We start from the raw sequence: 15,805 nt of genomic DNA, 5'->3' as shown, positions 1-15,805 counted from the left end.
TGCGTGGCTCCCTCAGCACTGACCCTCCCACAGTGCGGGGCTCCCTCAGCACTGACCCTCCCACAGTGCGGGGCTCCCTCGGCGCTGACCCTCCCACAGTGCGGGGCTCCCTCAGCGCTGACCCTCCCACAGTGCGGGGCTCCCTCAGCACTGACCCTCCCACAGTGCGGGGCTCCCTCAGCACTGACCCTCCCACAGTGCGGGGCTCCCTCAGCACTGACCCTGCCACAGTGCGGGGCTCCCTCAGCACTGACCCTCCCACAGTGCGGGGCTCCCTCAGCACTGACCCTCCCACAGTGCGGGGCTCCCTCAGCACTGACCCTGCCACAGTGCGGGGCTCCCTCGGCGCTGACCCTCCCACTGTGCGGGGCTCCCTTGGCGCTGACCCTCCCACAGTGCGGGGCTCCCTCAGCACTGACCCTCCCACAGTGCGGGGCTCCCTCAGCACTGACCCTCCCACAGTGCGGGGCTCCCTCAGCACTGACCCTGCCACAGTGCGGGGCTCCCTCGGCGCTGACCCTCCCACAGTGCGGGGCTCCCTCGGCGCTGACCCTCCCACAGTGCGTGGCTCCCTCAGCACTGACCCTCCCACAGTGCGGGGCTCCCTCAGCACTGACCCTCCCACAGTGCGGGGCTCCCTCGGCGCTGACCCTCCCACAGTGCGGGGCTCCCTCGGCACTGACCCTCCCACAGTGCGGGGCTCCCTCAGCACTGACCCTCCCACAGTGCGGGGCTCCCTCAGCACTGACCCTCCCACAGTGCGGGGCTCCCTCAGCACTGACCCTCCCACAGTGCGGGGCACCCTCAGCACTGACCCTCCCACAGTGCGGGGCTCCTTCGGCACTGACCCTCCCACAGTGCGGGGCACCCTCAGCACTGACCCTCCCACAGTGCGGGGCTCCCTCAGCACTGACCCTCCCACAGTGCGGCGCTCCCTCAGCACTGACCGTACCACAGTGCGGGGCTCCCTCAGCGCTGACCCTCCCACAGTGCGGGGCTCCCTCAGCACTGACCCTCCCACAGTGCGGGGCTCCCTCAGCACTGACCCTCCCACAGTGCGGGGCTCCCTCAGCACTGACCCTCCCACAGTGCGGGGCTCCCTCAGCACTGACCCTCCCACAGTGCGGGGCTCCCTCAGCACTGACCCTCCCACAGTGCGGGGCTCCCTCAGCGCTGACCCTCCCACAGTGTGGGACTCCCTCAGCGCTGACCCTCCCACAGTGCGGGGCTCCCTCAGCACTGACCCTCCCACAGTGCGGGGCTCCCTCAGCACTGACCCTCCCACAGTGCGGGGCTCCCTCAGCGCTGACCCTCCCACAGTGCGGGGCTCCCTCAGCACTGACCCTCCCACAGTGCGGGGCTCCCTCAGCACTGACCCTCCCACAGTGCGGGGCTCCCTCAGCACTGACCCTCCCACAGTGCGGGGCTCCCTCAGCGCTGACCCTCCCACAGTGCGGGGCTCCCTCAGCGCTGACCCTCCCACAGTGCGGGGCTCCCTCAGCACTGACCCTCCCACAGTGCGGGGCTCCCTCAGCACTGACCCTCCCACAGTGCGGGGCATCATCAGCGCTGACCCTCCCACAGTGCGGGGCTCCCTCAGCACTGACCCTCCCACAGTGCGGGGCTCCCTCAGCGCTGACCCTCCCACAGTGCGGAGCTCCCTCAGCACTGACCCTCCCACAGTGCGGGGCTCCCTCGGCACTGACCCTCCCACAGTGCGGGGCTCCCTCAGCACTGACCCTCCCACAGTGCGGGGCTCCCTCAGCGCTGACCCTCCCACAGTGCGGGGCTCCCTCGGCGCTGACCCTCCCACAGTGCGGAGCTCCCTCGGCGCTGACCCTCCCACAGTGCGGAGCTCCCTCGGCGCTGACCCTCCCACAGTGCGGGGCTCCCTCAGCACTGACCCTCCCACAGTGCGGGGCTCCCTCAGCACTGACCCTCCCACAGTGCGGGGCTCACTCAGCGCTGACCCTCCCACAGTGCGGGGCTCCCTCAGCACTGACCCTTCCACAGTGCGGGGCTCCCTCAGCGCTGACCCTCCCACAGTGCGGGGCTCCCTCAGCACTGACCCTCCCACAGTGCGGGGCTCCCTCAGCGCTGACCCTCCCACAGTGCGGGGCTCCCTCAGCGCTGACCCTCCCACAGTGCGGGGCTCCCTCAGCGCTGACCCTCCCACAGCGCAGGGCTGGTCGACTGAGCTGCCTGATTACTCTGAGCGGGAATGTCTCCGGGAGAGGCTGCGCACACGGGATTTTTTGTGCACGCTCTGTCCCGTCCCGGAAGTCCCGTTCGGCGTGTTCCGTTCGTCTCGGGCGTTGACCTTTCCCAAGGGCTGTGCCGGTCGCACGGGTTCGTCGACGGCAGTATCCCCGTGAGAGGGAGGAGGTTCGGGGTGGGCCGCGTTTTCAGAAGAGGCGATGTTGTGTGGGTGGTGGGACGGCCAGGATGGCGCCACAGTGGGGGGGGGGCGGCACAGGCCGTTGGCATTGACCTCGTGGCTGCTGCTGACCTTTGCCCTGTAACCTCCAGGCCTCATTTTCCTCCTGGTCAAGACCACCCGACTCGACCGGACCTTCAGCAGTTTGCAGGGCAATTACAGCCACCTCAGCAAGATCTACGTTGGTCTGAAGGACGCCATCACTGCCTCAATGCACAGTTATGCCTCCAGTAACCAAACCACCATGCCCATCCACAGCATCTTAAACGCCCTCGTTGACTGTAAGCTCCAGCCGCTGCTCTCCCCTCCAGCTTCCCACCATCCTCTCATCGCCTCCCCCACCCTCCCCCCCCCCCCAGCACTCCCACTGGGGTAGGTAGGCGGGAGGGTCAGCCACCATCTTGAATCCGGTCACATGAGGGAGGGCGTTCCGGGATTTCGACCCTGAAGGAACGGTCGATAACGTTCCCGTGTTTGTGGGGGGGTGGGGGGGAGCAGGGGACGTCCAGCTCCACCGCATCTGCTGCCCCTCCTGGGGGGGAGGCGCGTCAGGACGGTCTTGTATCCCTCTGCTTGGGTGGGAGGCAGATGTGGGGTGATGGGGCGCCGTGGGAGGGAGTGAAGCTGGGGACGTTGGTGGGGGTAAAGGTCTTGATCAAATAGGGGGAGCTTCTCAAGTGTTGGCACATCACCCAGGGACCAGTGGGGAGTATTCCCTCACTCTCCCGACCTCTGCTTCGTTGATGGTGGGAGAGGGCTTTGAGGGGGGGACGGAGTCAGGAGGGGAGTTCCTCGCTACCGGATCCCCAGCCTCTGACCTGCTCTTGATATGGGTTTGATATGGGGCTGGGTCCGGTTCACTGTCTGTTAATAGTTGAGGGGGGAGGGGGGATTCAGTGACGGTAACACCATTGAACGTCAAGGGGGCGATGGTTAGATTCTCTCTCAATGGGAACCCCCAGGATGTTGATAGTGGGGGGGGGGGAGGGGGATTCAGTGACGGTAACACCATTGAACGCCAAGGGGGCGATGGTTAGATTCTCTCTCAATGGGAACCCCCAGGATGTTGATAGTGGGGGGGGAGGGGGGATTCAGTGAGGGTAACACCATTGAACGTCAAGGGGGGGCGATGGTTAGATTCTCTCTCAATGGGAACCCCCAGGATGTTGATAGTGGGGGGGAGGGGGGATTCAGTGACGGTAACACCATTGAACGTCAAGGAGGCGATGGTTAGATTCTCTCTCAATGGGAACCCCCAGGATGTTGATAGTGGGGGGAGGGGAGATTCAGTGACGGTAACACCATTGAACGTCAAGGGGGCGATGGTTAGATTCTCTCTCAATGGGAACCCCCAGGATGTTGATATTGGGGGGGAGGGGGATTCAGTGACGGTAACATGATTGAACGTTAAGGGGATGGTGATTAGATTCTCTCTCAATGGGGACCCCCAGGATGTTGATAGTGGGGGGAGGGGGATTCAGTGATGGTAACACCATTGAACGTCAAGGGGGGGCGATGGTTAGATTCTGTTTGGATAGACAAGGTTTAAAAAGGGAGATCAAAGAGAGTATGGCTATTATAATGGTCAGTCTTTGTTGTAGTTGGAGCAGGATTGCACCAGAGTTAACTCTATCTCTTTGGGATTGGGATTCCAGATGGCTACAAGCAATGTCCAGATGGCTGGGTAAAGTTCCAAAGGATCTGCTATCTCTTTTCCGACCAGCTTAAATCTTGGCAGGGGGCCAACCACACGTGTATCTCACATAACGGCACTCTCGCCATTGTTAAAAGCCACACTGAACAGGTAACAGACTCGGAGGGTCAGTGCTGAGGGAGCCCCGCACTGTGGGAGGGTCAGCGCTGAGGGAGTCCCGCACTGTGGGAGGGTCAGCGCTGAGGGAGCCCCGCACTGTGGGAGGGTCAGTGCCGAGGGAGCCCCGCACTGTGGGAGGGTCAGTGCTGAGGGAGCTCCGCACTGTGGGAGGGTCAGTGCCGAGGGAGCCCCGCACTGTGGGAGGGTCAGTGCCGAGGGAGCCACGCACTGTGGGAGGGTCAGCGCTGAGGGAGCCCCGCATTGTGGGAGGGTCAGCGCTGAGGGAGCCCCGCACTGTGGGAGGGTCAGTGCTGAGGGAGCCCCGTACTGTGGGAGGGTCAGTGCTGAGGGAGCCCCGCACTGTGGGAGGGTCAGCGCCGAGGGAGCCCCGCACTGTGGGGAGGGTCAGCGCTGAGGGAGCCCCGCACTGTGGGAGGGTCAGCGCTGAGGGAGCCCCGCACTGTGGGAGGGTCAGCGCTGAGGGAGCCCCGCACTGTGGGAGGGTCAGCGCCGAGGGAGCCCCGCACTGTGGGAGGGTCAGTGCTGAGGGAGCCCCGCACTGTGGGAGGGTCAGTGCTGAGGGAGCCCCGCACTGTGGGAGGGTCAGCGCTGAGGGAGCCCCGCACTGTGGGAGGGTCAGCGCCGAGGGAGCCCCGCACTGTGGGAGGGTCAGTGCTGAGGGAGCCCCGCACTGTGGGAGGGTCAGCGCTGAGGGAGCCCCGCACTGCGGGAGGGTCAGTGCTGAGGGAGCCCCGCACTGTGGGAGGGTCAGCGCTGAGGGAGCCCCGCACTGTGGGAGGGTCAGCGCTGAGGGAGCCCCGCACTGTGGGAGGGTCAGTGCTGAGGGAGCCCCGCACTGTGGGAGGGTCAGCGCTGAGGGAGCCCCGCACTGTGGGAGGGTCAGTGCTGAGGGAGCCCCGCACTGTGGGAGGGTCAGTGCTGAGGGAGCCCCGCACTGTGGGGGGGTCAGTGCTGAGGGAGCCCCGCACTGTGGGAGGGTCAGCGCTGAGGGAGCCCCGCACTGTGGGAGGGTCAGCGCTGAGGGAGCCCCGCACTGTGGGAGGGTCAGCGCTGAGGGAGCCCCGCACTGTGGGAGGGTCAGTGCCGAGGGAGCCCCGCACTGTGGGAGGGTCAGCGCTGAGGGAGCACAGTGAGCTAGTTGAGCCTTGTCGGGATGATCAGTGTCAGCCTTTCCTGCTGTGACTCTGTCCGTCTGTCACTGTCTCATTTCTGATCGTGTTCCCCAACAGGAATTCCTGATGAAACATTATCGCCTGAGCCGTTGGATTGGACTGGCTAACCTCACTGACAACATTAATCAGTTCCAATGGGTCAATGGCTATCCTTTGGTGACCAGGTGAGTCCACTGTCAGACCAGCGGGAAAGACCGCGACCTGGGCTCTGGCCTAGCCCAGACTGACTCCAACCTGCTCCTCGCAAGCTCAGGCCGAGCCCTCATTACGTGAGGCTCAGGCTTCAGTTGCCGCCTCGCCCCAAGTGACTCTCAACTGCACCCCCCCGGCCAGACACAACCCGAGAGGAATCACTGGACCATGGGCCACATGGAAACGAGGAGGCGACTTGGCCCTCCAGCCTCCTGCTCGCCCATCCAGGGATGAACACCCCCCCCCGCCCAGATTTTAATCTCAGCTCGACCTTCGAGGTCCCACAATAACCTTTCACCTACCGACCCCCACCCAACTCCGCACTGTCCAGGGTCTGTCAATCCCTGCCCTAGAAATATTTAAGTTTTGCATCTGATGCCATTCACGAAATGTTTTTCCCCCCCCCCCCTGTCAGTTTGTGTAGGGCGGCGGTTATCACATTTGCCTCAGCCATGTTAGTTGCCAGTGCAAAACCGGGTAGATTAGATTACATTACAGTGTGGAAACAGGCCCTTCGGCCCAACAAGTCCACACCGCCCCGCCGAAGTGCAACCCACCCATACCCCTATATTTACCCCTTACCTAACACTACAGGCAATTTATCACGGCCAATTCACCTGACCCTGCACATCTTTGTGACTGTGGGAGGAAACCGGAGCACCCGGAGGAAACCCACGCAGACACGGGGAGAACGTGCAAACTCCACACAGTCAGTCGCCTGAGGCGGGAATTGAACCCGGGTCTCTGGCGCTGTGAGGCAGCAGTGCTAACCACTGTGCCACCGTGCTGCCCACGGGTAGAAAGCGCGTTGTACCCGTCCGACTAGCGGCAGGAGTTTGGATTTACCAGGATGCTGCTTTCTTGGGTGACGCGGTGACTCAGTGGTTAGCCCTGCTACCCCACAGCGCCAGGGACCCGGGTTCAATTCCCGCCTCGGGGCGACTGACTGTGTGGAGTTTGCACATCCTCCCAGTATCTGTGTGGGTTCCCTCCATGTGCTCCGGTTTCCTCCCACACACCCAAAGATGTGGAGGTTAAGATGGATTTGCCGTGCTTAATTGTACCATTGAGTCCAGGGGTATACAGGTTAGGGTGGGTTGGCCGTAGGAAATTGTCCCGTAGTGCCCAGGGATGTGCAGGTTAGGGTGGATTGGCCGTGGGGAAATTGTCCCGTAGTGCCCAGTGATGTGCAGGTTAGGGTGTGTTGGTCGTGGGGAAATTGTCCCGTAGTGCCCAGGGATGTGCAGGTTAGGGTGGATTGGCCGTGGGGAAATTGTCCCGTAGTGCCCAGAGATGTACAGGTTAGGGTGGATTGGCCGTGGGGAAATTGTCCCGTAGTGCCCAGGGATGTGCAGGTTAGGGTGGATTGGCCGTGGGGAAATTGTCCCGTAGTGCCCAGGGATGTGCAGGTTAGGGTGGATTGGCCGTGGGGAAATTGTCCCGTAGTGCCCAGGGATGTGCAGGTTAGGGTGGATTGGCCGTGGGGAAATTGTCCCGTAGTGCCCAGGGATGTGCAGGTTAGGGTGGATTGGCCGTGGGGAAATTGTCCCGTAGTGCCCAGGGATGTGCAGGTTAGGGTGGGTTGGCCGTGGGGAAATTGTCCCGTAGTGCCCAGGGATGTGCAGGTTAGGGTGGATTGGCCGTGGGGAAATTGTCCCGTAGTGCCCAGGGATGTGCAGGTTAGGGTGGGTTGGCCGTGGGGAAATTGTCCCGTAGTGCCCAGGGATGTGCAGGTTAGGGTGGATTGGCCGTGGGGAAATTGTCCCGTAGTGCCCAGGGATGTGCAGGTTAGGGTGGATTGGCCGTGGGGAAATTGTCCCGTAGTGCCCAGGGATGTGCAGGTTAGGGTGGGTTGGCCGTGGGGAAATTGTCCCGTAGTGCCCAGGGATGTGCAGGTTAGGGTGGATTGGCCGTGGGGAAATTGTCCCGTAGTGCCCAGGGATGTGCAGGTTAGGGTGGGTTGGCCGTGGGGAAATTGTCCCGTAGTGCCCAGGGATGTGCAGGTTCGGGTGGATTGGCCGTGGGGAAATTGTCCCGTAGTGCCCAGGGATGTGCAGGTTAGGGTGGGTTGGCCGTGGGGAAATTGTCCCGTAGTGCCCAGGGATGTGCAGGTTAGGGTGGATTGGCCGTGGGGAAATTGTCCCGTAGTGCCCAGGGATGTGCAGGTTAGGGTGGAATAGTCGAGGTAAATATAAGATAATTAGGTATGGGGACTGGCTCAGGGTGGCCCTGTGGGGCCGAAGGGTCTGTTTGTACACTGTAGGCATTCTAGGATTCTAGAACTCCCATATTCCACCAGCCCCCCCAAGTTTGAGATTCTCCGACAGGGACATAGAACAGTGTAGCACAGGAGCAGACCATTTGGCCCATCATAGCCGAGTCCGCCATGATGCCATCTGCCCTGCACTTGGTCACAGACACGTACTGCATGGAAACAGACCCTTCGGCCCAACCCGCCCATGCCGACCAGCTATCCCTAACCTCATCGAGTCCCATTTGCCAGCACCCGGCCCATATCCTTTCATATTCATGCCCTTCTCTGTTTATCCTACCCTGGGTAAAAGACCTTGTCTATTTACCCTATCCATGTCCCCCCCTCATGATGTTATAAACCCCTATAAGGTCACCCCCTCAGTCTCCCCCACCCCGGGGGGAAAAGACCTTGTCTATTTACCCTATCCATGTCCCCCTCATGATGTTATAAACCTCTATAAGGTCACCCCCTCAGTCTCCTTCACCCCAGGGGGAAAAGTCCTTGTCTATTTACCCTATCCATGTCCCTCCTCATGATGTTATAAACCTCTATAAGGTCACCCCCTCAGTCTCCCCCACCCCAGGGGGAAAAGACCTTGTCTATTTACCCTATCCATGTCCCCCTCATGATGTTATAAACCTCTATAAGGTCACCCCCTCAGTCTCCCCCACCCCAGGGGGAAAAGACCTTGTCTATTTACCCTATCCATGTCCCCCTCATGATGTTATAAACCTCTATAAGGTCACCCCCTCAGTCTCCCCCACCCCAGGGGGAAAAGACCTTGTCTATTTACCCTATCCATGTCCCCCTCATGATGTTATAAACCCCTATAAGGTCACCCCCTCAGTCTCCCCCACCCCAGGGGGAAAAGACCTTGTCTATTTACCCTATCCATGTCCCCCTCATGATGTTATAAACCCCTATAAGGTCACCCCCTCAGTCTCCCCCACCCCGGGGGGAAAAGACCTTGTCTATTTACCCTATCCATGTCCCCCCCTCATGATGTTATAAACCTCTATAAGGTCACCCCCTCAGTCTCCCCCACCCCAGGGGGAAAACACCTTGTCTATTTACCCTATCCATGTCCCCCCCTCATGATGTTATAAACCTCTATAAGGTCACCCCCTCAGTCTCCCTCACCCCAGGGGGAAAAGACCTTGTCTATTTACCCTATCCATGTCCCCCCTCATGATGTTATAAACCTCTATAAGGTCACCCCCTCAGTCTCCCCCACCCCAGGGGTAAAAGACCTTGTCTATTTACCCTATCCATGTCCCCCCTCATGATGTTATAAACCTCTATAAGGTCACCCCCTCAGTCTCCCCCATCCCAGGGGGAAAAGACCTTGTCTATTTACCCTATCCATGTCCCCCCTCATGATGTTATAAACCTCTATAAGGTCACCCCCCTCAGTCTCCCCCACCCCAGGGGGAAAAGACCTTGTCTATTTACCCTATCCATGTCCCCCCTCATGATGTTATAAACCTCTATAAGGTCACCCCCTCAGTCTCCCCCATCCCAGGTGGAAAAGACCTTGTCTATTTACCCTATCCATGTCCCCCTCATGATGTTATAACCCTCTATAAGGTCACCCCCTCAGTCTCCCCCACCCCAGGGGGAAAAGACCTTGTCTATTTACCCTATCCATGTCCCCCCCCCCTCATGATGTTATAAACCTCTATAAGGTCACCCCCTCAGTCTCCTCCCATCCCAGGGGGAAAAGACCTTGTCTATTTACCCTATCCATGTCCCCCCTCATGATGTTATAAACTTCTATAAGGTCACCCCTCAGCCTCCGACGCTCCAGGGAAAACAGCCCCAGCCTGTTCAGCCTCTCCCTGTAGCTCAGACCCTCCAACCCTGGCAACATCTTTGTGAAGGGCCTGTTTCCACACTGTAGGGAATCTAATCTAAATTTCTGAGCCCTTTCAAGTTTCACAACATCTTTCCGATAGGGAGGAGACCAGAATTGCACACAATATTCCAACAGTGGCCTAACCAATGTCCTGTAGACCCGCAACATGACCTCCCAACTCCTGTACTCAATTCTCTGGTCCCTTCCCGCTATTTCCTGATGTGTCTGTCTCAAGGCCTCTGAAACCTTGCTGTAGTACTTGCTTCTAACACCTCCCTGTTCCAGGCTCTCTCTCACTCAAAATCTTTCCTCCCGTATCTCCACTAACTTGTCCCCCTCCCACCTTAAATCTGCGACCCCCTGCCTAGTTATAGACGATCCCACCTTAAGTTAAAAGATTGAAATTCTCCACCCTGACCCACGCCCCTTCAAATTTTTAGAGACTTCTATCGGGTTGCCTGTCTGCCCCTGACACTCGTGTGAAAACGATCCAACCATCTCCTCGTCACTAACTCACACCGATCCAGGCAACGTCCTGGTCAACCTTTCCCGCGCCCTCTCTGAGGCCCCCACACCCTTCCTGTAGTGTGGGCACCAAAAGCAGTCTCACAAAAATCACATAGAGTCATAGGGATGTACAGCAGGGAAACAGACCCTTCGGCCCAACCCCGTCCATGCCGACCCAGATATCCCAACCCAATCTAGTCCCAACCTGCCAGCACCCGGCCCATATCCCTCCAAACCCTTCCTGTTCATACACCCATCCAAATGCCTCTTAAATGTTGCAATTGTACCAGCCTCCACCACATCCTCTGGCAGCTCATTCCATACACGTACCACCCTCTGGGTGAAAAAGTTGCCCCTTAGGTCTCTTTTATATCTTTCCCCTTTCGCCCTCAACCTACGCCCCTCTAGTTCTGGATTCCCCCACCCCAGGGGGAAAAGACTTTGTCTATTTATCCTATCCATGCCCCCCTCATGATTTTGTAAACCTCTATAACGTCACCCCTCAGCCATTCATCTGTTCTCTCTTTCAATCATACAAACCCTTGGGCCTAACCAGTCCATCCCAACCCAATCTAGTCCCACCTGCCAGCACCCGGCCCATATCCCTCCAAACCCTTCCTACTCATGCCCTTACCCATGGGGGCTGGAAACCTGAGTTATAGTTGAGAGGATGGCGGTAGCTCATGAACAGCAGATATGGCGTGCAGAGAGTGTGTGAGGAAGGGTAGGCAGTCAACAGGGCAAAGTTGCAGTTAGCGCGATGTGTTGAAGTGTGTCTATTTTAATGTGAGAAATGTCAGGAGTAAGGGGGAATGAATTTGGGAGCATGGATCAGTACTTGGTACTACGATGTCATGGCCATCATAGGGACTTGGGTATCGCAGGCGCAGGAAGCGTTGCGGGGTACAGACGTTTGAAAAGGAATAGGGAAGGGAGGTAAAGGGGTGGGGGAGTGGCATCGCTAATCAGGGCTGCAGAGAGGGAGGTCTTTGAGGAGGGTTTGTCTACTGAGTCAGTCTGGGTGGGAAGGAGCAGTCACTTTACTGCGTGTTTTCTACAGACGCCCCCCGCCCCCCCCAGTAGCAACAGAGACACGGAGGAACAGCTTGGGAGGCAGATTTTGGAAAGGTACAGAAGTGAACAGGGTTGTTGTCATAGGTGACCTCAAATTCCCTAATATTCCTTAGTGCAAATAGCTTGGATGGAGCAGATTTTGTCAGGTGTGTCCGGGAAGGACTCCTGACTCAATATGTAGATAGGCCGACGAGAGAGGACTCTGGTGCCGGAAGAGCACAGCAGTTCAGGCAGCATCCGAGGAGCAGCGAAATCGACGTTTCGGGCAAAAGCCCTTCATCAGGAATAAAGGCAGTGAGCCTGGAGCGTGGAGAGATAAGCTCGAGGAGGGTGGGGGTGGGGAGAGAGTAGCATAGAGTATAATGGGTGAGTGGGGGGAGGGGATGAAGGTGATAGGTCAGGGAGGAGAGGGTGGAGTGGATAGGTGGAAAAGGAGCTGGGCAGGTCGGACAAGTCCGGACAAGTCATGGGGACATTGCTGAGCTGGAAGTTTAGAACTAGGGTGAGGTGGGGGAAGGGGGAATGAGGAAACTGTTGAAGTCCACATTGATGTCCTGGGGTTGAAGTGTTCCGAGGCGGAAGATGAGGCGTTCTTCCTCCAGGCGTCTGGTGGCGAGGGAGCGGGCGGTGGAGGAGGCCCAGGACCTCCATGTCCTCGGCAGAGTGGGAGGGGGAGTTGAAAGGTTGGGCCACGGGGCGGTGGGGTTGATTGGTGCGGGTGTCCTGGAGATGGAGGCCATATTGGATTTGGTGCTTGGCAACGAGCCAGGTCAGGTGTCAGATCATTTCGGTGAGAGGGAGCGCATTTCGGTGACAGTGATGACAACTCCCTGACCTTTACTACAGTCAAGGAGAGGGATAGCAGCGGACGGTACGGGGGAAGGTATTTCATTAGGGGAGGGAGAATTATAATGCTGTTAGGCCGGAACTGTGGAGCCTAAACTGGGAGCAGATATTCTCAGGGAACTGCACCCAGGAGTGCACTCCTGAACCCAGGAGTGCTGGGTAGGTTTATCCCACTGAGGCAAGAGAGGGATGGGAGGGTGAAGGAACCGTGGATGACAAGAAATGCAGAATATTTTAGTCAAGAGGACGAGGGAAGCTTCCTTAAGGTTGAGGAAGCAAGGGTCAGACGGTGCTCTTGGGGTTACAGGGCAGCCAGGAATGAACTGAAGGATGGACTTTAGAGAGCTCGAAGGGGGTATGAAAAATCCATAGTGGGTAGGATTAAAGATGTGACAAAACATATTGATGAAGGTTGAGCAGTGGAGCTAGGGTATATGGATTTTAGCGAGGCATTTGATAAGGTTCCCCATGGTGGGCTCATTCAGGAAGTAAGGAAGCGTGGGATACAGGGAGATTTGGCTGTCTGGACACAGAATTGAAGACAGAGGGTGGTAGCAGATGGAAAGTAGTCAGCCTGGAGCTCACTGGAGCTCCGCAGGAACCTGGTCTGGGACGTCTGCTCTTTGTGATTTTTATAAAAGGACTTGGATGAGGAAGTGGAAGGGGGGGGGGGGGGGTTAGCAAGTTTGCCGAGGGCACAAAGGTCGGAGGAGGTGTGGATAGCGTGGAGGGCTGGTGCAGGTTGCAACGGGACGTTGACAGGACGCAGAGCTGGGCTGGGAAGTAGCAGATGGGGTTCTGCCTGGAAAAGTGTGAAGCGATTCAGTTTTGGAAGGCTGAATTTGAATGCAGGGGACAGGGTTAAAGGCAGGATCCTTGGCAGGGTGGAGCGACAGAGGGAGCCTGGGGGCACTGACAGAAGTGGGAGGAGAGTGATGCTGGAAAAGCACAACAGGTCGAGCCCTTCATCAGGAACGAAGCTGGTGGGCCAGGGGGAGAGGGGGATAAATGGGAAGTGGATGGGGGTAGGTGGGGGGGGGGGGGGGGGGAGGTAGCTGAGAGTGTGATAGGTAGATGGAGGTGAGGGGTAATGGTAATAGGTCATTTACTGTACACGTTGCTCCCAATGTGGTCTCCTCTACACTGGGGAGACTGGAGGAGAAAGTGAGGTCTGCAGATGTTAGAGATCAGAGCTGAAAAATGTGTTGCTGGAAAAGCGCAGCAGGTCAGGCAGCGTCCGAGGAACAGGAGAATCGACGTTTCGGGCATGAGCCCTTCCTCAGGAATGAGGAGGGTGTGTCCAGCAGGCTAAGATAAAAGGTAGGGAGGAGGGACTTGGGGGAGGGGCGTTGGAAACTTTCCTCATTCCTGAAGAAGGGCTTATGCCCGAAACGTCCACTCTCCTGCTCCCTGGATGCTGCCTGACCCTGCTGCGCTTTTCCAGCAACACATTTTCAGCTCTGGGGAGACTGGGCGCCTCCCAGCAGAGCGCTTTAGGGAACATCTCCGGGACACCCTCACTGACCAACCACACCGCCCCGTGGCCCAACATTTCAACTCCCCCTCCCACTCAGCCGAGGACATGGAGGTCCTGGGCCTCCTTCACCGCCCGCTCCCTCACCACCCGACGCCTGGAGGAAGAACGCCTCATCTTCCGCCTCAGGACCCTCCAGCCCCAGGGCATCAATGTGGACTTCACCAGTTTCCCCTCCCCACACCACACCTTCCAGCTCAGCACCATCCTCAGGACCTGTCCTATCTGTCCTACCTTCTTTCCCACTTATCCACTCCACCCTCCCCTCCGACCTTTCACCTTCACCCCCGCCTCCATCCACCTATTGCGCTCTCAGCTACCTTCCCCCACCTCCCTCCCATTAATCTCACCCCTCCCCTCAGCTCACAGCCTCGTTCCCGATGAAGGGCTTGTACCCGGAACGTCGCTTCTCCTGCTCCTCGGATGCTGCCTGACCGGCTGTGCTTTTCCAGCACCGGACTCTCGACTCTGATCTCCAGCATCTGCGGTCCTCACGTCCAACCTAGCGGTGATAGTAGAGTCCGATACATTCAAGTGACTCTTGGATAGGCACATGGATGGTAGTAAAATGAAGGGTATGTCGGTTACTTTGACCTGAGAGTAGGATATAAGGTTGGCATAACATCGAGGGCCGAAGGGCCTGTACTGTGCTGCCCAAACGTCCGATGATCTTACACTTGACGTGGTTCATTGCCAAGCACCAAATCCAATATGGCCTCTATCTCCAGGACACCCGCACCAATCAACCACTATACCCTCACCCGCCACTCCCTCTGGGAGGTAATTCCACACTCGGACCACCCTCTGCGTAAAACTTTGCCCCTTGTGTCTTTTTAAATCTCCCGCTCCTCACCTTAAAAATGTGCGCCCTAGTCTTGAAATCCCCCTCCCTCTGGAAAAGGCCGTTAACTCTATCCACACCTCTCACTGTCTTATCAACTTATATCAGGTCACCTCTCTATCTCCTGCCCTCTCGTGAATAAAGACCCAAACTGTCTTCGTTCCCGAACTTGCGTCGTCACGCAAACCAGGTAAATCTCTTCCGACCACACCCCCCCCCCCCCAAGCTCGAATGAGCTTTGTCCGACAAAGATTTGCCGACAGAAGGTGTGACTGTCTCTCTGCGAACACAAACTCTCCAGATGAACATTTCGCGCCCGTGAAAATGTTTGAAGACGACGAAAACGCCACGGGCCAGAGATGTCCTCTTCAGAGGTAACAGGCTTCAAGTGCGGAATGTAGCCCGTCCAAAAGAAACAATCACTTCTACCCCAAAGGAAACAGGGAAATACAGCAATCAGCTGGGCAGCTCTGTCTTCAGCAGACTTTCCTCCGTGTCAGCTTGTCCTTAGCTGATGTATCTCCCCCCCACCCCTCCCCCCCAACCAGGTGAGAAGCAAGAAATCTCTCTGGGTCGGAATCTGTCGATAGGCAATGCCCAATCTATTCCGAAGGGAACGGTTCGCATCCCGAAGCTGTGAACTCTCAAAGACAGCACCCCACCCTGCAGTTACTCACAAAGTGACAGCTTTGAAGTTGTGGGGCTCTCTCATCCAGTCTCTCTCTCTCTCTCTCTCTCTTCTGCGCAGTTACTGGTCCCTGGGTGAACCGGATAATTCCATGGGTAAGCGGTGCGTGCGGATGACCGTGGACGGACATTGGAGGTCTGAACAGTGTGCCCGACACTACGCCTATATCTGCCAAGTCCATTCCATTGACTACATTGCCCGGCAGCTACACCTGTCTTTTCCCACGGTGTAACAGCAGCTGAGGAGGGGGGGGGGGGTGGTGGGTGGGTGGGAGGGAGGGAGGTGGGGAATACTCTCTGTGGCTAGTCTATCCCGTCGGAACTTTCCCCACCCCGCGCCCGCCCTCCAAAAACCACCTCGGCCACCCTTCCTGCCAAATCCAACCCAATTTACCCGTGGGACTGGCCCCTCGCCAACCCCCCCCCCCCCCCCTTCCCCCCCCCCCCCCCAACCCAGGATCGACCCATCGCTGACCTGACCCCACTTTTCCCGAACACGCCTCCATACTCGCCGAGCGCGGGAGGGAGGTCCGGAGGGAGAGGCCAGAGTTCACTGTCCGCTGTCTCACCTG

The 15,805-nt window shown here is 58.3% G+C and overlaps 1 protein-coding gene across 1 annotated transcript; it reads left to right on the top strand.

Moving 5' to 3' along the window:
* The first annotated feature begins 2,221 nt into the window (after nucleotides 1-2,221).
* LOC122547048 (CD209 antigen-like protein A) lies at nucleotides 2,222-15,466 on the top strand. The gene is made up of 5 exons (XM_087981908.1): nucleotides 2,222-2,363; nucleotides 2,530-2,718; nucleotides 4,093-4,241; nucleotides 5,501-5,607; nucleotides 15,295-15,466. Exons 1-5 carry the CDS (start codon nucleotides 2,222-2,224, stop codon nucleotides 15,464-15,466), a joined length of 759 nt encoding a protein of 252 aa, XP_087838034.1.
* Nucleotides 15,467-15,805: the final 339 nt, after the last annotated feature.

This window comes from Chiloscyllium plagiosum, unplaced genomic scaffold (genome assembly GCF_037043375.1).
Source record: "Chiloscyllium plagiosum isolate Xiang-an unplaced genomic scaffold, Cpla_swu_hap1 HiC_scaffold_41, whole genome shotgun sequence".
NCBI lineage: Eukaryota > Metazoa > Chordata > Chondrichthyes > Orectolobiformes > Hemiscylliidae > Chiloscyllium > Chiloscyllium plagiosum.
The sequence above is the reverse complement of the archived record's forward strand: the minus strand, read 5'-3'. Positions and strand labels throughout refer to the sequence as shown.

Bases quoted from the DNA above. Each gene is read 5' to 3' on its own strand.
- LOC122547048 (XM_087981908.1), top strand. From the start codon at position 2,222: ATGTCTCCGGGAGAGGCTGCGCACACGGGATTTTTTGTGCACGCTCTG. The intron at 2,719-4,092 runs GTAAGCTCCAGC...TTGGGATTCCAG, and splicing joins CTTAAACGCCCTCGTTGACT to ATGGCTACAAGCAATGTCCA. The intron at 5,608-15,294 runs GTGAGTCCACTG...TCTTCTGCGCAG, and splicing joins GGCTATCCTTTGGTGACCAG to TTACTGGTCCCTGGGTGAAC.